The sequence below is a fragment of the Temnothorax curvispinosus genome, unplaced genomic scaffold (assembly GCF_003070985.1).
Source record: "Temnothorax curvispinosus isolate PA1 unplaced genomic scaffold, ASM307098v1 QBEX01009828.1, whole genome shotgun sequence".
NCBI classification, from domain to species: Eukaryota; Metazoa; Arthropoda; class Insecta; order Hymenoptera; family Formicidae; genus Temnothorax; species Temnothorax curvispinosus.
In genome coordinates, this window is record NW_020219608.1 from 200,955 (window position 1) to 226,098 (window position 25,144).

Here is a 25,144-nt window from a genome sequence, read left to right on the forward strand (position 1 = left end):
TATATAATTAACCGTAAAATAATAGATAATATATATATGTATAATTTTATATATTATATCACAGGTTATTATTTTAATTAATTTTATATAATAAAAAATGTATAATAACAATATAAAATAAATAAATTTATGATTACATAAAATAAATAAATTTAAAAAATGCCAATAGTGCACGGTGTTTTCAAATGGTCATCCATTTAAGTACTAATATTTAGCTTTAGTATTGTAAATTATTCTATAAAAGTATAAGCTATAAATGATAAATATAAAACAAAAACAAAAAATTAAGTTTTTTTGTGAAATTTCGACTTTCAGATTGTCACTCGTTATAAAAATTAGTATTTAAAACGTCATATTTATCTCGTTCTTGATGAATCATTTTCGTGAATTTCATATGATATTAAATATTTGTTAAACGAATTTTTAAATTACGTTTGGCGTTAAATATGTTAAATCGCTAAAAATTACAAATGCAAACACCGTGTTATTTTCACGTTCATAGACGCGATCGCTGCCTCGGTGATAGGGCCTTATCGTTGTCCCTCGCGTCAGGTGGACGCTAGTAAATTCGTGATGGTTTGTACCAATGGAGAGTCGTAACGATCTTTATCATAGAGAGTTATTTCTCGTCGATTTCTATAGGATCCATCTGCGGCGCCTAGTTCGGTGCCTCGTTGAATCTAAGGGTTTCCGTTGTAGGGCCAAAATTAATTTTGAGTTTTCTTGGCGCTTCCCGAAAGCAGTGGTTTCGGCAATAAGTTAACGACGACAAGTACTTAATTTTTAAAGTCAAATCACAAAATTGATTGAACATATTCTGAGAGAAGAGACTTTATTCTTTTTATTAAATATTCTTCCATTAATTAATATCATTATGTTACTTTGACGCTAAAAAACTTAGCAGATTGAACACGGATAGTTACTGCTTGCTTGTAAACAATTATACTATAGAATTAAAAAACTTAAGTTTGGTTTTATAAGACTTGTTTGAGAAAAAAAGGGTTACAAATGAATATATTTTCTTATCTAAACTTTAGTTTCTTTTAAGAAACTAACTTTTTCAGGCACAGGATACTCCGCCGTTCTATTGATTAATTAATTTTTAAATTTTTCAGGTTGTTTAATATAATTTAATATATTTAATATAATAAAATACATATGCAATATATACATGATGTTACGTAAACAATTTTTAGCTTGTAATTTACTGGATAAAATTTTATGAAAAAGACTTGTATAGTTATTGAAATAAATTATCGTGATGATATGATGAACATAATTAAAAATGTGCGGGTACTTAATAAATTCGAGACGAATCGACGGCTACCCTGATATCAGTAAGATTTTGACAATTCTAATTATCTAAATATTACATTTAATATTTAGATAATCCTATTTAATTATTTGTTCACAATTGATTAAATATTACAGAAAAATGAATTTTATACTATTAGATATTTAATTATGAAATTAATTGAAATCTCACTGTTATTGGTTCAATTAGTCTCGAACAGTCGGTACCTGAGACCTTTCGTACTCGCACATATGTATAATAAACTACAATAGATTACAAAGACGTATATGTATTTTATTTCTAAATATAATTATTTGTAACCATTACTCTGATAGAAATTGTTCTATCCATATGTTTGTAATAAAAAAAATGCTTTTTTTAATAATGGAAGAATAGTATATATATATTTTCGCGCGCAAATCTTGATCTTATAAGGAGTTTTGATGAATATCAATTAAATTATCGTGAAAACATATTCGGGTATTGCATAATACTTGCATTATGCAAATATTTGGAAAGAGATGAGTCGTTAATTCGCTGCCGAAATGACCGCTATCGGGAACAGTCTGGAAGATCCGAGATTCGTTTCCTCCTGCAGCGGTGTCCTTGGTGTTCAACGGGTCACTTAACTTTTCTTCGCAGATTGATTCCGTGGAACACAACAAGAGCAGACCACAGCCGCTCTCCACTATGTGGATCGTTCTTCTCTATGTCGAATACTAGCGTGCCACTCGACGGAGGGATCTTGATCTGATCAAATCATTGAGCTAGTTATCGATGCACTGAATGCGGCGATAACGCGATTTTTGCTTGTGGTTTTTTAAAGTTTGCAAAATCTATCTCCCGTTGAAAGTAAAACGTGCGCGTTGTACCAGATATTATAAAAATTACGGGATTGACTCGGAGTCATTTCATTCGTCGCGTATTTTTCAGTTTGATCATTGCCTTAGACCGAAATTTTTTCTATTTTTTCGGGTACTTGTCATTTTCTTTAAATCTCGCATATAATATATAGTATACGTATGCCAATAATTATCATTCTCCTTGATTGAGAGACATAGATAATAAATTTATTAACGATCTTTTTGATCGTAGTTTCTCACATAAATTAAATATACAGTAGTAAAATAAACTTTGAAATTTTAATTAAATAATTAATAAGAAATGCTATATAACAATCACATGCTTTACATTGTGATAATTTTGTGTTATTGTGCGTATACCGAATGTTGTATCAATTTTATAATGTATATTGTAAAGTAAATTGTAACAATAATAAAATAAATATAAAAATGTAAAAAAATGCATTGTGAATAAATGAGGACCGCCGGTCGGAATCGGCGGGGGTGGTGGAAGGCCTCTAGGTTGACCTATTTCTATCGGATGAAATCAGATAGAAACAGGTCACATGTCAGAAGATATTTAAACTAACATTTTTAAATTAAATATAATATTCAAATTAAATATATTTTATTAAATTGTTTTGACAAAACATTTGTACGATTGGTTCGTTAATGAATTGTAATTAAATTAATGTTAAACAAGACATTAAGAAATATATAATAAAGAAATAGCGCGCGTCTGTGATGTCTAATTAAAGTAAAAAAGGAAACAAATATTATAAGGTAAAAAAGTCTCGAAAAGGTAACTGATTGTTAAAAAAAAAAAAATATCCATCATTGAAAAGATAGTAAACTTCCAATCAGCTCGATCGGTACCTCGGCAACAAGAAAAGCGAGTCGAGGCGCTCTTTTGTTAGGTAGGGGGATGTGACATATTTTGAGACAACTACGGACTAGTACGGACTACGGAGTCAGTAGTGTCAGTACGGAGTACGGAGCGTGGCACGTTATTAGCCACGCAGAAGCCATAGTAGCAAGATGAGTCGGGTGACGATCGTCGTGTTCACGCTATTCTACGCGTTATGTTATTCTGCGTCCTGTCACGCCGTCACATTTGATGATTGCGGTGAGTGTGCGCTTGTTATCGTTAATCTGGAACTGGGCAAATCATTTTGGGGAAAAAAAAAAAAAAAAAAAAATCATTTTGCAATAAACTCACGCTGAATAAAAGATAATAATACTTATTAATAATACTAATCACAATGCTGAAGGGGTGCTGTGTTTTTGGTAAATTGTTTATTGTACGTGTAGAAGGTTAAAATTTGATAAGAAAATTGAAATTATTGTAACAAATAAATAAATTAAATAAAACATCAATAAACAAATTAACTATGCAAAGTTAAATTAATTATCATCAATTATTGTCGATGATAATTAATAACTATTACTAAAATAATGTTGAATTTTTAGAGAATTATTTGTCACGTTATCGTTCAAAATTATGAAAGGGACAAGGGTATATTTTAAGAAACAAAAGAGGCAAGGAAAGATCCATTCCTCTTATCGACACTTTCTGAAGTTTTTTTTGTCTACCTTTAAAGCTTATTGTTAGATATGTGTCTGTCGCAGATAGCGAGCAGGAAAGTGTAATGTATATGTTATGATTAAAAAAGAGCGTATTCAGCGGGTCTAATTTCAAAGAGTTCAAATTTCAACTAAACATATTTACTTCTAGATATCTAGGAAGTACGTGCTTTTAATACCAAAAGATAACGAACGATATAAACATATTCATTATCAATTTATCATCCTTTTATACATTCTGCTGTCTAAAATTAACAAATTCCACGCAGTGAAATAATAATCACGATTCACGTCATTTCGATTACAAACTAAAAATATATTTATAATGCGTTTTTTCTCTTTATCATAGTTGCACTATTTTTTTCGCCCATTTTGATCCCGTATTCACTATATACACATTTTTTATTTTAAAGAGAAATGTTCTACTTCGGAAAAGACAGCAAGGGAATCTCTTGTTAATATAAAATTCTAACAAAGTTTTATTACATATATATATTTTTTTACCGAACAGCGTTGTTTGTCCCCCAATCAAACCAAAGGCTGATTACGTTATCAGTAATGTGTGTCCGGTTTAAAATGAAGAATGTGACGCATATTTTCATAGTCTGAAAATGGTGACTCGCATCTATTAAGTCATGTTACACGAGATTTGAGTTATCATCAAAGATATCAATGCATAACAAAAAGGAGGACAAAGAACGAAGCGCATTACTAGTGCCGTCGACCGTATTATTATCTAATTGTAGGATACTTTCTACAAGGAACTTGTCCACTAGAAATTATAACAAAATTTCGAGAAATTTTGTTAGCGAACATAATTAAAATTCTTGAAATTTTATTACCACACGTTTTGTTATTAATCCAATTTCTTAAGATAATCTTTGTTATAATTACAAAAATAATAATACAACATTTTAATTAATTATACTTTAATTATTTTTTTATGGAAATTTATACAAGTGAAATTGAATGTGGTTTTACCTAATTATTGCGAAATTATATAATTAGAGCAGTCCACTTTTTAAATTATTTAACACTTTTAATTATTTTCGAGCATATTTAATATATTACTTAATATGTATACCTAATATTTATTTAATATATTTAGACTTTGATTTTAATTTAACACATATTTAGGACTAAATATAATTCATACTAATTTACATTACATTTTAGGCTCAACATTAGGCAAATTCACGGAAGTATTGGTCTCGGGATGTAAAACGTCTGATGAAAAATGTGTTTTACAGCGCGGCGCTAACGCATCTATATCCATCAAATTTACACCTAGTGAGTACGAGAATTATAAACAAAATTGCATATCCAATTTATCGGTAAGAGAATTCGATTTTAAATTGATGATATTAAAACTATTTCAATTATTGGTTACATATTATCTAAGATCTATGTTATTAATATAGATAGACATTTTATAATTGCGATGTTTTTGCGTGCATTTTATAATTGTGTTTCTCTTTTGCAGATAAAGATATCTCAGCAGTCAATGTACGTGTATACGGCGTAGTGTTAGACGTTCCGGTACCTTTTCCATTAGACAAGCCTGACGCGTGCACGGATCCTGACGATGGAATTGATTGTCCTTTACACAAGGATCAAGAGTATCATTATACGACCACGCTGCTTGTGCAGAAGAAGTATCCTCGGGTAATCAACATTTAAAATTCATATTTAACCGTTTCGATTTTTTAGATTCAAGTTTATTTAGATTTTATGGGTATTTGGATATAATTTGAGTGGAATGTTTAATTTAATTTATATCTCTTGAACAACTAGAGTTAACAAGTTTTATTCTAATAATTTAAAAACTTATAATTCCTTACCTGTAATTTATTAAATATACTAACTTAGCCGTTAAGAATATTTTTTTATGTGTACAATAAAGTTATTAAACTTGTGTGTATAATTAAAAATTTATAATTTTTATTATCTTTCAGGTGAACGTCTATATTAAGTGGGTGTTTATAAATGAGAACAAGGAAAAAATAGTGTGCATAGGATTTCCAGCTAAAGTTAAGTGATTCAAAAGATATTATTTCAACAACTAGGAAATAAAGAAAAATACTAAAGATTATATCTTGATAAATATAAATGTGCCATTTTCTAGATAACGTATTTTGACATATTTAATACATTGTTTAATTTTAAATATTACCATGTCAATGCATATTCATAAGAAAAATAAATAAATGAAATAAAAATAAAAAGGTAATCCACATTGTTGATATATATAAATGTATTTAAATTTCAAATTTTTCAACTTGACATTTAAGTTTTTAACTATAAACGATTTAGAATATTGTAAGATAAAAATGTGTATAATGCAGAGTAATTCTATACGTTAATCTGTGAGTATGTCTTATTCAGTACTCTGTGTCAGATATTTTCCTTTGTCAGATGTTCCAACTTGATATTTTTTTCTTTGTAACTATTTCACTATTGAGTTAAACATTAGTCGTTGGTATTGAAAGCTAACAACATTGGTATTCAGATTTAGCTAAAACTAATTTTTTTTTAAATCGTAATATGTACACACTATAGTAAAAACGATGGGTAAAGAATAGAAAAAATAAAATAAAAATAAGAATTGAAAGAAAGTACAGGAAACTCGACTAAAAAAAGGAAAAATATTTTCGTTTATCCGATCTAATACTTGGTAACTTTGGTCTTCTCCCTACTTTTTATAAATTATCATCAACTGTCCATCATATTTTCGACCATATCTTGCGATCGATTGTCCATTTCAATCTGATGGAATGTTCGTTTGCTACGTTGAATTTCCGAACTTTGATGATCGTTTTTCAGCGTCTTCTCTGCTTGGTAGATGGGCTCATATTCCTTTAGTTGTGTCATAAAACCTTCGTTTGGATTTATACAGAATCTTCTTTCCTGCACCATTATGTATGCGCGCCTAAAATGAATATTGCAGATTTTTCGATATTGTAATTTCAGTAAACAGAAATATATAATTAATATAACGTATAATTAATATAATTACAGAGAATAATATGTAAAATGAATATACGATTCTGTAGTTCAGTTTATCAATCATTGTCATGTTTATCGTCATTTATCAGTTTATCAATATTTTATAATTCAGATGAAAATGTATAGAAACATGTGTGACGATATGTATAGATATTTTTTTAGAGAAAAGAAAAAACTTACGTTTGTGAAAGTTCATACGTTTCCATAACATATGCCAAGACTAATGCGGCGGATCTCGAAATACCAGCATTTCCATGAACTAAGACTCGGCCGCCCGAAATCAAGGCTTCATCAATGAATGCCTTTACCTTTTTGAAATGTTGAATGATATTTTCCGTTATTGTGTCGGCGATCTCCAAGACTAGGTATCTGTAGAAAACAGAAATATGTAAAATATAATCATAATTAAATATTAACCATTAAATGAAATTTAAAGAAAAAGAAGAAATGCAACCATTAGTAATTAAAAATAATAGAAAGGATAGTACTAAAGAAAATCAGAAATTAGAACTTTTTAAGTTTATAGAGCTGTTCTCTTCTTTGTTAAGCAACTATTAATAAGTTATTGCTATTAAGATCATATATGGCGATCGTGGCACAGAGTGATGTGCGCTGATTTAGTGAGTCGAAGATGCAGGGTTCAAATCTGATAAAAAATTTGTCGGATTTGATCGCTACAATCATCTCGGATGGTGATGGCAACCCACGAAGAGTATCTTGCCACGAGAACCGCTCTGTATTTGGAGAGGAAACCAACTTCTCAAAGTTGTGGGTTGATCAGTAGACTGACAACCCACCCCAGAAAACAAAATTTTATCTCAAAACCTCAAAAATTCTGAGAAGGCCGATAGATAGACAGATTGATTGAATTAAGATCACGTACTTGAAGCTGTTGGGAAAGTTTGGCCTTATAAGGTTTGCCTCGATAGTATGTCTGACGCAAACTATGTGTGTTATTCCATGGTCAAGCAAAGACTGCAATTTGGAGCGACTGGCAGCACTGTAAGGACCGAGAAATACGCCAGGTACTACTTCCTGTAACACACAGTAAAAGTAGTTATACATATCAAATTAATAACATATAATTTTTTTTTGTTAAAATAAGAAAGCGCAAGAAAATTAAGCTAAATTATAATAAGTAATTTAATATTGAGTTAATTAATTTTTTGTAAACTTTAAAGAGTTGTGAGTTAAAAAGAAAGTTTTATAGTTCTACATTCGCACATTTGTTTTATCGATAGAATGGATTATTGGTGGTAAAGTTTGGCCGAATATTTTGTACTTATTTGCCAAATTGACATAATCACCTGCATGTGTCTCCTCATTGTATAAGTCCAGTCCCTCATCTTCTCTAATGGGAAGATGCGATTAGAAATTTCAGGACATTCTTGGTCAGATTCTGATTCAGCAGTGCCTCTTCCGCCGCTTTCCTGCAATTGAGAATTAATATATTTTAAAATTATTTATGAACTTTAAAGGATCGTAAGATATATTATGTCTCGAAATCAATTTCATATTTGTACCCGGTTGTATGTTAAATGTATACATTTTTTTCTTGGAACAAAATTTTCATCGTTTAAGGAAAAAATCCTGTGGCTTTTTCTCTAAAAGTTGATTATATACATCAGTAAAGTTAAGAGAAAGGACTAGCTGAATTTGTTTCAGACCTTAATATTACAAACTAAGATATTAAAAGTATTGTAAAATATAATAAAGCGTTATGCTAATAAATTTTTTAACTGCGACATTTTTCCGTACTTGAACCGAACATACATCCATGCTCGAGAGAAAAAGGAAACTGAAGATATGAAGTTCACTCGGAATATAACAAATAGGACAAATCTGGTGTCAATGCCACTGCTAAAATCCAAATAATGCACATCTCTCTTTAATCGCTGTTTACTCTCTCGGATAGCGTCACGTGGCCCAGTGTGTTGAATATTGCCCTTTATCGACGTCCTTTCATGCCGATATACTTGCCGTTAAACGAACGATCGAATTATTAATCGTCATCGTCGGCGCTATGTAATGATGCAGGGATACGTGACTTCATAACCTATCATGACCTATCATTTATTACGACTGTGTTCTAAAATTCACCTGTCAAAGTGTCAACAGTGAACGCCGGAAATCTATAGTACCCGTGACGTACGCTGTAGATTTTCAGCGCTGGCGATAGTGGCGATGAATTTTGAAACACGGTTTATGTGCAATGAAATCGCCTGTAGAGTGTAGAGACCGTAGAGACCTCTCGCAGAAAGTCACAATAGGCCTGTTCGTTTTAGCTGAACTTCTCGCTCTCGCACAGTTCATATTTTCTCTTTTTCTCTCCAACGTGAAAAGAAAAAGAACAAAAGATGAACCGTGCAAGAAGTACAGCAAACGAACAGGCCTAAAAAGTCAAAAAGTCACATCTGGATTGTAAATGAGAGAGAGAGAGAGAGAGAGAGAGAGAGAACGAAGAATAAAGAGATAATAGATTGTCCCCTATCTCTCTTTCTCTTTCTTTAACTTTTTTCTGTCATTAGTGACTCTAATCTGGAGTTGTGTCCTCTCGCGATGTCTCCACGATTAATTCGGAATAGTTTCGTTATTTCTGTCCTATTGTCTCGATTTTTTCTTCTATTGTGAAAGAAGAAATTAAAAAAAAAAAAATACAAAAAACGTGGGTTTCTCCCACAAGTTTGATGGATACAATATTGCTGTTTGTATGTTACAAATAATATCGTTGATAATGTTTATTCTAAAGTTCAGTATATTGTCTTCTTTCTCTCCTTCGTATAACATACATATACTGGTCACGCCTTCTGTCGGCGACTGATTAGTATCGAACGGCGCTATCAGAGAGCGCGAGCAGTTCCGTTTTCTCGTTACATAATCGTTTTTATGTTAATTGTACCCTTATTATTGTTTACTCCAATTCTAATGCTCTTCTGCAATATAACAGATAAGCTTGCATCTTTTATTATATTATTATTATGCTTGACTTGAAATTTCGTTTAAAGTATCTCTATGTATTTTAGGATAATTTAATATGTTTACATTTAGTTATTAGTTATTATCTCTCTTTAAGAATTTCACCTAATATATAAATAGATCTTACGAGACGTATATTTAACACGGCTCCATGTATTAGCATTATAAAAAAGCGCAACTTATATATAATTATGTCAAATAGAACTGTTTCTACTGGCTGTATTTTATTTTTCTTTTAACAAAAAACAGAGAAAAGTTACATAATCGTGATTCGGTGCGCGCGATCAGTAATATTTGCGTGATATGGTGAAGGAGGGAGTACCACGAACCTATATTATTCGAAGAGCTATAATTATCTATAAATTTGTTTTTTATTGCAAACACTCCTAATATACTAATTGCGTTTGTTCTGTTATTTTCAACAGCTTAATATGCCAGCTTATTGCAATAAATTATTTATATAGTTTTATTCGTTCATCGATTATCTGCTTGTCGAGATGAAATCGAGAAAATAGAAATATTTTGCGCAGCTTAAAATATAAAATCTACGAATGGTAAATAAGAAGAGAAAGTGTAAGGACGGTAGAAACTTGTCAGCATGATTGCACTAGAGACAATTAATATGATAATAAGTTTTCATGCGCTACTTTGCACGAGTGGTAATATTTCCTATAACGTACATTTTTAGATATTTTAAATGTGCGTTTAAATATAGAATATTACATGATTTTAATGGCAAAAACATACTTATGTAATGAAAAGTGTTGGCGCTATATATATTACGACTTCCTTCGCTAATTATTTCGGGGTTTGATTGGCGGTTGCACATTCATCTAATTAATCATCTTTCTTTTTTCTTTCTAAATATGGCGAAAATGACTCATCATGAAGGAATAAATGGCTTAATAATATCAGATTTCTATTATTTCTTGTCCAAGAATCATGATTAATTGTTATTTGTTAATTGAAGTATATTAAAAAAACTAAAAATTTCACACTGTAATTATAATATAAAAGATTTTGTGGCCAGATTATAAATTGTTTTGTCAAAAGAAAGCATCTTTGTCAGATTAAAGCTTTAAACGATCTACAATTCGCGTGAGATTTCAAGAGTCTATATTATATAATTCTATTGCATATAATTTTATACGCCATACATTTCAATATATTATTTTTATTATATATGTGTACATGTGTATTGATTCTTCAAAAAATTATAAATAATTAAATAAGATGATAAATAACATGTCACCCATAAATTTTAACGTCACGCAAATTATAAATCGTCTAAAGTGGATTTAATATCGAAATTATAAACATTAATAAATTCTCAACAAATGTAAAGCTTTTTGAAATCAAGTAGCGGCGGATGTAAGGCGAGCTCAATTTATCAAACGCTTTCTTTCATTCATGTTGTAGCGCGCGATATCTCAAAGTGCATGTCGATCTCGCGGTTTGTCAGAAATAAATCACGCGTACATACGTCCGGCATTATAACAAAAGATCGGTGATGCCTGTAAACGGTTCTCCCTCGGTTTCTTTGAACTTTTTGCGGCAAGACGTTAAGAAAGCTGCTTTCAAAAAATAATAGATGGTCTGAAAAACGTTTTGCTATACGGATCGTTATCCAGCGTCATGACGAGCGTTGTGTCGCGCAACTTTGGGCCTCGTGCCAGTAGAAAGGATTCTTTCGTTTTATCTTCTTGTTTATCTCCGACATCTTTCCCGAGTCTCCAATATTCTAAAATACAAGACATTTTTTTACAGAGAGAGAATACAATTTTTAATAATAATTAAATTTGACACAATTTTAATGTAAAGGGGAGAGAGATCTTTTATCGCTCGATCGTGTTACCGCGCGATTAACATGATTACAATTATGAAATTAAAATATGTCATTAGACTCGTGAAAATTTCAACAAATTAATAAAATCAACAGCTATAAGAGTCAGGCGCGGTACGTGGTGCGCAAGTATATAATATAGGTACATATACATATCTATTTCAACTTGATAAACTGCGCGCCGATTATTCGTCAGACTTGAAACACAGCTATCGGCGCGCAGTTTATCAAGTTGGAATAGATGTATATATATGTATATTATATACCCTGTAATTCTTTACTTCTGTATATAACTATTAATTTCTTTACTTGCACACCACGTACCGCGCCTGACTCGTATAACTGTTTGTTAATTTGTTGTTATGAAATTATATACCACGCACATACCCTTCACTCGCGGGCACTGCGATTCGCGCGAATAAAGAACGTGCAAAAATGACATTCCTTATCTTCAGAATTCATTAATATGTTAAATGTGTCTTAGCAATAGAAGCGTGTAATGTCATAGAATATATAGCGTAACAGCCCGTTACGTTTCCTACATCTGTATCGTATACCGCGTTGAAAACCATTACCGACAATTGCGCCGGCGGGTCTCAATAATTATTAATCTGCAAATCGCCCGACAGGAAGATTAGCGGCGTGTAATAACACGCGTCGGTTTTTTCTTATCCTTTCGCGGCGTGATTTTCAAATGCAGGAAACGCGCAGTAGGTATGCAGAACGCTTTCGGACATCGTTGGGCGTCGAGGAGGGTGAGCTGGGACGAGGGGTGGAGGAGAACGACGCAATTTGGTTACGAACTGTTTAATGACTTTTACAACGCGCTTCTGGTTGCAGAATCGGCGGCGCGATTTCTTCCGGGATACGGTAATATGGTTCTCCTTCGATCGCCAACGCCACGCTTTCGCGATGAAAGTTCGTATATGTGTATATATGTGCGTGCGGCTTGTACAGTTTCAATGCGTCGCTCGCAAACGATTTGTTTTGTAGCGACGCGGGGCTCGCGGAAAATGCGAAACGAATCACTTCCGTGGGAATTGCGATGTTCCGTTGCACTCGGTTACGCATTTTCGGGATCGTGCTTTAATATTTTTGATTGTGTTTTCGAGCTATTAGCGCGCAAGCCCTTTCATTATTCCGGCACAAATAATCTTATCGTATAAATACGTGTAAAAACATATTGTTGAAAATAAAATTTAATTGTATAAATAACTATTGAAATGGAAAAAAAAACTGTTGACACGCAATTTCCTGTACATTTGTTGTTGTTGATTACCATGTAATTATCGAACTCTCTCTCTCTCTCTCTCTCTCTCTCTCTCTCTCTCTCTCTCTCGCTTTATCCAATTCTACAATTTATTGAAATTTATAGGATTTTTATGTCCAGCATAAACTTTGATATTGGCTAAAATAGGTCAGGTTTGCATTTTCCTGGCGTTTGTATTTTATTTTTACGGAGCATGGATAAATTGCATGGTGCAGTAATGTCTCTTCACACGAGTGAATAGCGCTCGCAATAAATCGCTGTCATTTGCACAGCGCGCGATTCGAAGTACTCGCGAGTGAAGGGTATTGGATAGCACCACCCATTTCGTCACATTGGAGAACCGTGTTATTTCGCGCGTATAAGAAGCATCATTTTCCATGTTTGTCGCTCTCAAAGTCATTGCTGGACATTCTGGCGCAATTAGATGGCACTCAGTCACTGAATTCCATTCTAGATCTCTTATACAATTCACGATAGAATAATTATAAAATTTAATAGAAGTTTAATTATAATTAATTACGTGGATAAAAAAGAGGTTTACGGAATTCCGTTTGAAATTATAGATCGTTTAAAGTGGGCTTAATTTGCTCGTTGGGTTAATTGGTCGTCCTTCAATTTTTGGACCCTCTTGTCGTTTCTTCAATTAATAAAGAGTCGGACGGGGACATTGATCGATAATTCATTTATTTAATGATTATTGAGCTTGGTTTGCTTACAAATAGCATTGTCGTTCCGTGAACCTTTTTCACTCAGCTATTCTTTGTGTTCTTAAGACGAAGATTTATGGTTTCTATTATTCAAGAATTATAGACCGACAAGAGTCTTTCGCGTTCTTACACTTGCTTCTGTGTCATGTCTGCAGTGGCTATTGCGATAATGATCACGAAAACAACTGAACTGAAAGATTTCCCCTTATTTTGCTTAATAATACATCTCAATAAGAAAACATAAATAAATTCTTTTATTTATGAATATCTATTCTATATATAATAAATATTTAAATATATATAACAAAAATATTATAAATTTAATAAAATAGATTCAGTTTTGAATAAAATTTCGTACGGTCCATCGCGATTGATCGGGATTTTATGGTCTCTCAAGCCGATAGGTCAGGTCAGTTTCCAGCACGTCGAGCACGTCGAGCGCGTTGCTCTAGATTCGCGTCCAAGGATGGCAATTGCGCCACGATCCCCGACGGCTAACGCGGATTCCCATATCTGCGAGGAACGCGAGCGAACGACAGAATCACTCTCGCCTAGAAAGTAAACTTCCACGCCGCCCGCGGGCGACTACGCCCTCCGGCCTGGTCAAGCTTTAATCATTTAATTACGCTCGCGAAGGCGAAGCGGACGCCGGCGATCGCCAGAACAGAGGAAGAGGAATCGGAGTAATTATTATTCCTGATCAAAGAGGAAGGATGAACGCGAGGAATCACTGATAAGATTCAATTATACCGTTTGGAGACATGAACAGAAAGGAAATTTAAACATATAATTCTATTAACTTATCAATATTTTAATTCGTGTTTTTTAATAACTACTTCGATTATTTAGAAATGTACTTTTTACGTTAGATATCTGCTTTTCAGCGTTCATATGTAGTATGTTATAAATTTTATAGAATCATATTTTCCTACTTTTCTGTCTCTAAAATTCTAATTTTTATATTAGTTATAAATTGATTGCAAAAGTTTGTGAGATTCCCGAGATTCTTGAGCGAAGTTTAAAGATCTTTTAATGGTCATCCTTGGATGGGAATATGGAGCAGTTGTCTCGGCTTGGCAGACATAAAAACTGATCGACATTGCTCGTTGCAATGAAAACGAAGAGTCATCAATTGGCATTCCGGTCGATCGTCAAGATCACGATTTAGCGAACGCACCTGGTGATTTTTTTTATAACTGCTCGTTCTTTCTGCTTAAGAATACAGAATATCTGTATATGATTATACAAGTTGGAATTAAAAAAATCTTCATTCAAGATTGATTTTATATAATAATAATTTTTTTAATTTGTTATACTTTATATAGTTATGATTGCATTTATTTTTAATATTATATTGATTTATTATTAGTTATTAATTTAAATACATATCTGTGTTTATATTAGTTTATTGACAATTATTTAGTTTTTCTACGCATCAAGACTTATACATATAATAATCTGATGACCTCATTTGGTTGAACCATTATTCTGAACATAAATGAAATCACGCTCGGGATGATTACCGTGCTTCATTAATTTTAGCGCTTGTAATCACCTTTATTTCATCCCTAAAGCCTTGAATAATTTTCTACATTCATTATCTACGTGTAAAAGATAATCTCTTTATTATCTGCTTCCTTCGGAGATTTTATGTGCTATAAAGTGAGTTTTGTGTGAAGAACAAATAGGATTTTGTTATTAGTTTCTTTAAAATAAAAATTAAATTTATATAAAATGTGTATCAATTTATCTCTATAGTTTAGAAATCAATATACAAATAACGGATATATATATATATATATATATACATATATATATATATATACATATACCAAAACTTGAGATATACATAATAAATAAAAAATGCAACATATATTCTGATATCTACATATACCTTCTCTATATTTTCTGCTGTGAATTTAAATTAAACGATTTAAGCTCAATTAAAAGTAATGAATCTCCGTTTCTTATACCGCGATCTTCTTTTTACAATGAAAGTTCTTTATGTAATATCGATCTTACGTAAGGAGTCTAAACGATTTTTTTCTCATCAGCAATTATTCGCGAATATTCTCGCGCGTTTTGGTGCGCGATCGCACCCGCGTTATCGTGCGAAATCACTTTTCTGCGCAATAGAACAGCCGCTCTACAAATGGAACACAATGCAACATTACACAAGATCGTCGTAAATGCGCCGGTTAATAATGAGCGGAATTCGAATGTCCATGCATCGAATTACATCCGTGGAAATCGGAGGGATGAGCAAAAAACATAACGCGATATTGAGTTCGTTTATTTAATAAACGAATGTGTTATTGACGAAAAAATAAATATGCTTAAGGTGATCCTAAAGCCGTGATCCTAGCCGGTTTTTTTCGGTTTTTTAATTCTAAACAAGAATTTTGCATTTCTAAAAGCCAATTAAAAGATTAGTGCTAAGAAAAAAACCGGCTAGAATCACGGCTTTAGGATCACCTTAACTCGTTTATCCATTTGTTTCAATCTCGATTTTCATTGCCGGATGCCATGAGAATGCCATGAGATACCGCATGAGATGGATAAATCGTGACTCGCCGATAATTGATTCACTCGATGATTCGCGCGTCTATTAATCGCAAATCGCGACATCTATTTTATTTATATCTTGCCAACCGACTGCGATTGACTCTTAGCGCACAGGAAGAGATAACAGACGAGAATAGATAATTAGCTGCTACCGCATAATTGCCGCTATTGCGGAGGCAGGAAAGAGTTTGCACTTGCTTTTCTACCACTCATGTGCGGGATTATTCAGAAAGAGCGCATGAGAAAACGGCTCTGCTTGTAACTTTAATAATCAGGAAATGGCATAAATTTCAAATTTTATACTGTCTTATATATTTCTGTACTCTGATACTTATTTAGTGAATTAAAGAAACAAATAATGAACTATTAACATCGAAGATATAGCGAAGATAAGCGAATATAGATTCGATTAATGTATTATGTATCATGTATTACAAGCGAAAACTGTTTCGTACATGTACGGGAGATCGGTTTAGCGAGTGCAGCGATGCACGAATTGCTGCAATGCGTTTTCCGCGGGGGAAAGCGCGTTCGGGTTGCGGTGCAGTGGTGCATAAGCGAGTGGAAGGGGAATTTTCGATTTTTTAAAGATTTTATCCACATATGTCAATTATCTAATCAAATTGCACAGATTGCACCTGGCTAATAAGAAACCACGCGATATAACGTAATCAAAATTATACATGATACTGGTAAAAAAACGCACGGCGACATATTTTTGTGTTATTACTTACATACTTTTACTTATTTATTATTTATTCTTTTACACCGCGTTATTTCTACTCATATCATTTTGTCGATATTTTACGTGTCGTTACGTAAACAAAATATTTCTATACGAATTGTCGAGAAATAAATATGGTCGTCTCTCCCTTTCCGATACGTCCATACCATGTCTCTGAAATATTCAAAGACTGTGTAAAGGTTTCGTTCGCGAAATCTCCCTCGGGCATCACAGCGCGATGCAATGTGAGCGTTGCATTAATATTTCTCGCGCGCCCGCCTGCATCGACAAACACGTGTCCATCTCTCTTTCTCTCTCTCTCCCTCTATCGTTTTCTTTCTCTCTTGTTCATCTGATTCGAACACAGCGAACGTGAAACGTTACAAAATAATGAGAATCGTTAAACTTTCCAGGTTTTGCAACGATTCCACCGCACGACGTATCTACATCCACGCGGGGTTGTTCCGCGCATACACTTGTGAGAAATGCAACGAATCGTGCTTGGTTGAAGTTGCGCAAATCGCGCACACCGCGGCTTTTATACCGAGTAAAGGCGACCGTCGGCCTTAGTCTTTACGGGTAATTGCTAATCGGTCTGAAAAAGCGCGGCCGACGACGAAGAAATGCAGGGGCGTTCACTTCCATCGCTCGGAAACGACGATTTTGCGCTCGCAAAAATCGCACCATGCAGTTCGTGCTTTCAAAGGAAGCAAGAGAGAGAAAGAAAGGGAGAGAGAGGGAGAGAGAGAGGGGGGGCCAGATGTACTCCGAACTCCGATGTGACCCAGAACTAAATGCGTTCATGGCTATAACCACCTCTAGTAACTAGCAATAGTTGCGAAATTAACGCTGCTCGTAAAGCGCGCGTTTATTAGACCCGAGGGTGAATGACGCACGGGGGAAAATTACTGGAACTACTGTGTATTAAAAATTGAAAGACAGAGCTACTATACGAAATATGTTTACAATTTCACAATATAACTAAAGAATTTTTGCTTCAAAGAAACTGTATTAAAGTGTACTAAAATTTTACTAAAACTGCATTAAAACTGTAAAGAGGAACAATTTTTGTTTACTATATGTATATGTTAGAATATAAAAATACGAATTATATAACACGCAAGAGAAAACTTGATTTAAAACTTGATTAAAAACGCATTTTTAGAAAAAGATTAAATGACAATCGACATAATAAAATAATAGAGCATTTAATTAATATAATATTAGTATAATTTTTTACATATTATTGTCAAAGTTAATAACATTTTTACTATGTCTATATAAAAGTAAGAAAATATATTCCATTTATCAAACATTTGTTAGGTTTTAAAAAGATTTTTTTCTTTTAGAAATTATAGAAGGAGGTTATTGCATGTGCAAAAATATTTCTTTATTCGTTATATTACATATTATCTGAGTAATCCATGAGGAGCAATAGTAATTCTGAAAAGTTCTATTGTTACCTCTATATGCATGTGCGCACCAATTTCTCAGCGTAACAGATTTCAACACGATCCCAAGTCTAGTGAAACGATTGACAGAAGAAACAGATCACACGGTTTTCCTCGCGCGCTGCGAACTAAACGCCGATTAAAGAAACACAGATTTCGCTATTGCAAAATTAATATACATATATAGAACGAAACTATATATATCGTCAGTTAATTAGGCTCGATCCGAGTGAAGAAACGGCGAATTTCGCCGTTACAAAATTAATATACTGCATGTTGAACGGAATTGTGTTCTGCATAAATTAATTAGACATAAATCGAAAGGATTTCACATTGTAGAAAAGAGAAAAAAAAATTATTTACGGTTTGAAGAAGAAAACGGCGGAACGAATAGTCGCGTCCTATGCCGCAATCGAAATGAGGAATCAATTTTGCTTGTGCTTTCCGTTCTCTGCATGCTATATCGTCGTTCCTACTCGTTATTTTCAAAATATAAGTACGGAGTACGATTGCGAAATCGACAGCAATAGAATCGGACATCTCACGTTACGGAAATCTATTGTTCTCCGGTTTCCTGTAAAATTTGCCTTAATCGAGGTCCAGTTAAGGAAAATTGTCCTAAAAGCGGGATTTCTCGCCGTGAAAAGTCTGAGAAAAACAGATGAGCGCCGTATTTTCCGTTTCAGGAGTATCATAACGTAATTGCGCGCTATTACGCGAGTCGTATATCTTATCTCAGGTAATTACAGCGAGATATCGCGCGGAAAGATAGGGTCAATTGTTATTTTATGGTTGCACAGTATACCTTTTACGCAAGTCGCGTAACAAAGAAAAACACCCGAACGTTTTCTTTCTCTTAAATGTGCCTTCGCATTTTCCTGAAGTGTGTTAACATCCTAATCAGCCGACTCTATCAATGCGCGTTACGGCCGACGCACCTGCAATACGCAAACTCCTTGCGAACGTTACTCGTTACATGCTGGGTTAGTAACTGCGATTTAACATCGTGATCAATAACATCACGACCATGATCTGTGGATCCGGAGTGATCAATCTTAGACAAGAAGTCAGAAATCAGCAGTGCTTATTAAGACGATTGTGAGCATGATATGGTGCCGTTTGTCAAAGTTGTGCAATTCGTTCGTACAAGGTGATTTGTTTTGGAATAGACAATGTCTAACGTTGGAAACACAGTAGAAGACAGACTAAAGTATTGTAGTCATTTACGGTGACATGCGGTAACTCACAATCAGTAGCAACAGTTCTAGATATTCACGACTGTAAACTTTCTGATTTCGAATAAAAATTTTTTTCCTTTTAACTTTACGATCATTTAAAAAAATTATAAAGTGAAGTCACGCGGTGAGTATACAGTCCAGTTCTACTTTCCTTTAGTTTTGTACGTATGTATCTATTTGCCCATTCAATCTTGCGAAACGCAATAATTTAGCTTTATATAAATCTACTTTCCCACGTAATCTTACGAAATAGAATAAATCCTTAAAATTAAAAAATATTTATTTCAGATTTTGCAAATTATAGATCTTATCTTGCATCGTAAACTAACCTGTGTTCTTCATTCGAGCGACCTGCTTTTTCTATGAATCAAATTAACGACAAGCGGATTTCATCTGGAGTGCCCCCTTTCGATGGTCCATGATCCTTAAAAATCTTCAAGGGTGTCGACTTGGTACCGGAAGCCAGGCATCGTGATTGACTGGAATCAAGCTCCCAATAAGGGATCTGAAAGGGTCGCGCTATTGGTGAAAGGGGTCCGCATCCGAAGCAGTGCAATCGTGCCCCCGCCTCATCCCTGGGCCCCCCTGGGCCTGGGCAGGGCTCAGCTATAAAAGCATACTGCGTCGCCCCTCGAACACGTAGTGTTTTCTCGCGTAGCGCACAAGAAAAACTGTCATCACACACCATGAAGTTCTTCGTAAGTTTCTCCTCGCAAGTATAACACGAGGAAGTAAAAGTTAATCGTTGTGTTGCCCGAGAATAATCCCCCTGCAATTGATCTTGGGGATTCTGTCGCACGGTGTCGCGCAAGTTTTGCATTTGTCTATCTGTTATATTTGTTTTATATTATATTTATAAATGTTAAATATATAAATAAATATTTATTTATATAAAATTTATATAAGTAAATATTGCAACTAATTTATTTTATATTCTAAAATTGTAATTTAGATATCTTATTATATACATTAACGTAAAAAATTAAATAAAAAGTATTAATTTGATTTATATGTATAATTTATATAAAATACATAAGATATCTATTAATTAAATATATATAAATAATATTTAATTATATTATTAATTAGTTATTTAATTATTATGTGTATCTTAATTTAAGCTGTTAATAATTATGTTTAATTGCATATTTCAATTGATTAAAATATACAATTAAATGTATTAGTTTTCTGTAGTTTCTATTGTATCACGACACAAGGATTAAATATATTTTGAACATATTGTTAATATATATATATATATATATATTATATATATATATATCTTACATTATTATACATACTATTATTATATGCATTACAATTACACTGCATTATATTATTGTATGATTGCAGATTGTTTTGTTCGCCATTGTGGCTGCCGTCAGCGCTGGATACGAGGCAAGTACTTTATAATCATCATTTAAAGAAGCTTATATTTACATAAATATTAATTTATATTATTATTTCTCTTTGAATGCGTGTACGCAAACGTGTAGTAATACTAATTTTATTGTAACAATGTAAATTGCCTGTTAACGTTACTACCACTTCTCTGGATTTCACTTTTGTGATTAATCAAACTTTAATTATTCCATTCTTATTATTAATTTTTAGTGACTCTCGACGTTTCTGTCTTTTTAAATAATTAACATACCTCGTTATTCAAGTGATATTCGAGCGACTCGAATTTCGACGAGGAAACGCACTTTAATAAGGTATCCGTCTATATATAATCACCATTTCTTCTTCATCTATTTTTAAGGGAAAGACTTCTCGGTTTTTAAAAAATCTTTCAATTCGCAAATTAATCTTTTAAAAGTAAGTCGTTGTTCATCGTCGTTTATCAAGCATGATTGATATGTATTTCGCCTTTAACTGCACTTTTTATATTCTGATACTTCGACAGGTACTTGAACTTCTTGTGTTTCTCTGTATAAGTTTTAATCTACTGATCGATAAATTTATACAACAATTACATCCAGTAACAAAGCCTACTTCAATCTTTCTTCTCGTCTTCGTGGATGTTTCTACATCAATCACTATTCTCATTTTATTCTTCGCAATTCTATATTCTCTCGACTTGTGATAACTCCTCATTTCTTAAAACACCATTGCTGATTGATCAACGTCATGCGGATTACGAAGGCTCGTTCTATTTCTCTTCCGGCGACCGAGTAACTTTGGACGTACTCGGCGGGAAAGTAACTTCACGTAACACCCGTGTTACCAAAGCGATCGATTCCGATCATGTGAAAAACGACTGTTTGACGCACCTCAGATCGCGCAGCCCTGGCTGGCTCCTGTGGTGCACGGTTCTCCAGTGGTGCATGCCGCACCGGTGGTGCACGCGCCCCAGCCCTGGGTCGCGCCTGTGCCGAAATACCTCAAGGTCGCTGCTCCTGTAGCGCACGCCAAGGTAATAGTGGTACAGAACTGTCACTGAGGGAGGTCGATTATATTACACGATGGATATTTAATCGTCTCTCTGTGACTTTGGCAGAGCTGGCAAACAACTCGACTAGATAATTCATTGCGTGATGAAGGTAACGCGCTATAAGATAACGGAAAGTGTTAAAATTAAAGTCGCTACGGTGATGATGGTAGAGAAATATCACTGAAGTATTCAGAATTAGAAACATTTAACATTTGACATTAAGCTAAGTAAACAGGATATACTTCGGTTCGGTTCTGTGAATTCAAGACAAACTGAAACAATAAATAAGTTAATAAATGCTAATTACAGTTTATCGCGTGATAGAAATCGAAAAATATTCGCTAGAGAATGAGACATTAATATAGGTATATTATATCTTGCGCGATGTGTGGCTTAAGATATCTAAGATGATAGTATTACCATAATTACATAAATTACAGACGATAGATAAATAATAACGGTTTTCGGAAAATGTCCAAACGGGAAACCGAGCAGAAACTGTTACTTCATGTCGTTGATTGCGCCTTTCCTTCCGTTTAATGGCCAGTCGATTTCTAATGTTATATTACGTTACTAGATCTGATCAGCAGTTACGTGTCTTTCTTGCTTTACGCTGCAGCTGAACCGGCAACGGAATAGGTGTCCGCGATAGCAAATTAATTGGATTTCCTACTTAATCGGAGACCTATAAAGGGGCCGTGACGAAACCCGGCTCAATTGCACCGAAATAATCGGTGCAACTCGTTTACGTAACGTTTGTTCCGCCTCCAACTCCTTGTTGCATAATTAATGATAAACAGCTTGGATTACCTTTGTTTGGTTCGTTTTCACAACTGCTCAGAAATCTGGTAGTAATGTTAAAACTGACATTTTATTTATAAGGAAAAATAAATATTCTCTTACACAATTTTCTGAATTTTTTTTTGATAATTATTGATTATCTTTACGTTATTATAATTCTATCATACAACAACAAAAAAACACAACATATAAACATATAAATATATAACAAATTTTTTAATTAAAAAATTTCTCATATTTTATTTCTGTACAAGTTTCTTGAAATTAAATTAATTATTAACAATTAATTTTAATAATCAAAATTAATTTATTATCTTAATTTTTACGATAAATTATTATTAATGTTACTGAGTCCAAATTGCTTTCAATTGATTTTGTAATATTGTTTTGTAAAATAATTTCATAGTCAATACTTTACGCACTGTGATCGCATTTTATTGCGAAATTAATATAGATGAATATTCTTGCATAATTTGTAATTCATGTACCTATAACATCAATATATAACATTTATTTTTAATTTTTAATTTTATTATATACATTATCTATATATTATTTTTTAATTATTTAATATGATTTATTTTCTCTGTTTTTTATCAATTGCGTAACTATCCTCACACTTACACAAAAGCAGCATTTAAAAAGTGTCTAATAATTATTCTAGACATAATGTTAATATTATTTTATTATTATTTACAGCAAGTCTACCACGCGCATTACATTCCCCAGCAGCCCGCCATTCCACCCCCACATCCGGGTCCCCTGCATATCAAGGGAAACGACCACGTCACTAGACTACATTACAGCGGTCCCCATATTCCGCATCCACATCTCGTCGGCGTCGAGCATTACGTACCCGCCCCGGAACCCGCGATCTCCGTCGTGAAGACTCATGGACACGGCTGGGCCTAAGAACCCCCCCGTCTAACGATGCTCCTCGATTAAACCCGTTGGTCCAAAGTGGTTCATACCGAAATGGCAGTCATCCCGAATCTTATCAATCATAATAATGACAGCATTGACAGCAGACAACTTCGTCGACGATACATCTGGTTTTTCGGGAATCTAAATAACTTCAATTGAGACAAATATAAGGCCAAGGATCCATCGATGACGACGATCGTCAAAATCAGCATCTCCGAGGAATTTTGAGAGCCTCAGAAGAGACGGAAAATCGTGGACCACTCACTGGATCGCAGACCTGGCAGCCAAACTCAAGAATAAAAAAACTCATCTTGATTTTATTTTAAAGCTACATATGACACTTATACGAATACACATAGACACGAACACCCGCGTCTTTTTCTGTTTCTCCGTTTTTCCCAACCACCGAAATTCTCGTGCGGCAATGTGATATTGAAGAAGACATCACTGCAACATCAGAGAGAGCGTTTTCCCTTCCCCCCCATTTCTCGGATCCCGTCCTATTTCTCTTCACTGTCCGCAACACTTTTATTTATTTTCTAATAAAAGTTGATTTGTATACGTCTTGTGATAAACCAGAAATTGCGTTGTTTTTCTTTCCTCCGTTCTCTACCCTCGTTTTTTAAATATTTTTATGCTTACTTTTAATTGTTTTTTTTTTAATTCATTTTTTCTTTTATTCTCGAAAGGAGTAGTAACGATTTTTCGTTTTTTTTTTTATTTTTTCTTTTACTCTCGAAAGGAGTAATAACGATTAGTTATGATAGCTCGATCGAGAGAAATAAATTCCGGAATGATTACGTATAGAACGTATGCAAAATAATAAATTGCGCAATTATTAAATGAGTACACGTGCTACACCGTTCTACAATTTTCCTCTCAGCTTTTTCCGAACCGCATTCTCAAAGTCTCCAAGATCAGTCAAGTGTAACAGAGTAACGACATTTGTTTACTAGTCAACATGCTGCGACGAGGTTGGATTTAAAAGCCTGTGAAAGTTCGCTTGTACCGTTTGTATAAACTAGGCCATTTTGCAAACAGATTTAATTACCATTTAATTAAATTATTAGTAAAAAAATTTATTATAACAGCAAAAAATCCAGCAAAGCAATATTTAATGCTCAATAATAGCCCGTGTTAATGCCAGGTAGAGAGTAATAAAATTATTGTATTAGTAGCTGCCATTATATAAAGTATATAAATTTGATATTAATTTCTATATATATTTCGATTTGTAGATTTTATTATAACAAATATAAAAAAACGATAACAATTTTACCGGGCATGCGCCAATGTAGCAAAAGTACCGGGTATGTGCCAGTGTAGTAAAAGTTTATCTCTCTAGAAGAACATTATACCATTTGCCGTTCCTCGAAATTTCAGATTTATTCCCGATTCTTGCATTATTAAATAAATTATTAATTAAGTCGTACATATGTGTAAATGCTGCTTAAGTAGAACTAGAGAATCAGAAAAATGAAAGCT

General features: G+C 33.4%; 3 protein-coding genes across 5 annotated transcripts; 2 read left to right on the forward strand and 1 right to left on the reverse strand.

Moving 5' to 3' along the window:
• Positions 1-3,096: 3,096 nt before the first annotated feature.
• Positions 3,097-5,812, forward strand: LOC112459431 (NPC intracellular cholesterol transporter 2 homolog a-like). The gene is made up of 4 exons (XM_025023527.1): positions 3,097-3,262; positions 4,897-5,010; positions 5,204-5,385; positions 5,676-5,812. The coding sequence occupies exons 1-4, from the start codon at positions 3,175-3,177 to the stop codon at positions 5,757-5,759; spliced, it is 468 nt and encodes a 155-aa protein (XP_024879295.1). The 5' UTR covers positions 3,097-3,174; the 3' UTR covers positions 5,760-5,812.
• Positions 5,813-6,060: 248 nt separating this feature from the next.
• Positions 6,061-8,840, reverse strand: LOC112459430 (serine/threonine/tyrosine-interacting protein B-like). 3 transcript variants are annotated; one of them, XM_025023524.1, is made up of 5 exons: positions 8,707-8,840; positions 8,034-8,156; positions 7,610-7,761; positions 6,907-7,095; positions 6,061-6,649 (listed from the first exon to the last, which is right to left on the reverse strand). In XM_025023524.1, exons 1-5 carry the CDS (start codon positions 8,737-8,739, stop codon positions 6,433-6,435), a joined length of 714 nt encoding a protein of 237 aa, XP_024879292.1. In that variant the 5' UTR covers positions 8,740-8,840; the 3' UTR covers positions 6,061-6,432. The 3 variants fall into 3 exon arrangements, with proteins under 3 accessions (XP_024879292.1, XP_024879294.1, XP_024879293.1); XM_025023526.1 differs by having other exon boundaries at positions 8,500-8,812; XM_025023525.1 differs by having other exon boundaries at positions 8,485-8,812.
• A 10,250-nt stretch (positions 8,841-19,090) lies between these two features.
• LOC112459454 lies at positions 19,091-24,241 on the forward strand. The gene is made up of 4 exons (XM_025023558.1): positions 19,091-19,245; positions 19,789-20,198; positions 20,854-20,898; positions 23,435-24,241. The coding sequence occupies exons 2-4, from the start codon at positions 20,187-20,189 to the stop codon at positions 23,645-23,647; spliced, it is 270 nt and encodes an 89-aa protein (XP_024879326.1). The 5' UTR covers positions 19,091-19,245; positions 19,789-20,186; the 3' UTR covers positions 23,648-24,241.
• Positions 24,242-25,144: the final 903 nt, after the last annotated feature.

Coding starts and splice junctions, on each gene's coding strand:
- LOC112459431 (XM_025023527.1), top strand. CDS start 3,175: ATGAGTCGGGTGACGATCGTCGTGTTCACGCTATTCTACGCGTTATGT. Junction 3,263..4,896: donor CGTCACATTTGATGATTGCG/GTGAGTGTGCGC, acceptor ATTACATTTTAG/GCTCAACATTAGGCAAATTC. Junction 5,386..5,675: donor TGCAGAAGAAGTATCCTCGG/GTAATCAACATT, acceptor ATTATCTTTCAG/GTGAACGTCTATATTAAGTG.
- LOC112459430 (XM_025023524.1), bottom strand. CDS start 8,739: ATGACGATTAATAATTCGATCGTTCGTTTAACG. Junction 8,157..8,706: donor ATTCGATCGTTCGTTTAACG/GCAAGTATATCG, acceptor TCTCAATTGCAG/GAAAGCGGCGGAAGAGGCAC. Junction 7,762..8,033: donor CAATGAGGAGACACATGCAG/GTGATTATGTCA, acceptor TGTGTGTTACAG/GAAGTAGTACCTGGCGTATT.
- LOC112459454 (XM_025023558.1), top strand. Junction 20,899..23,434: donor CCGTCAGCGCTGGATACGAG/GCAAGTACTTTA, acceptor TATTATTTACAG/CAAGTCTACCACGCGCATTA.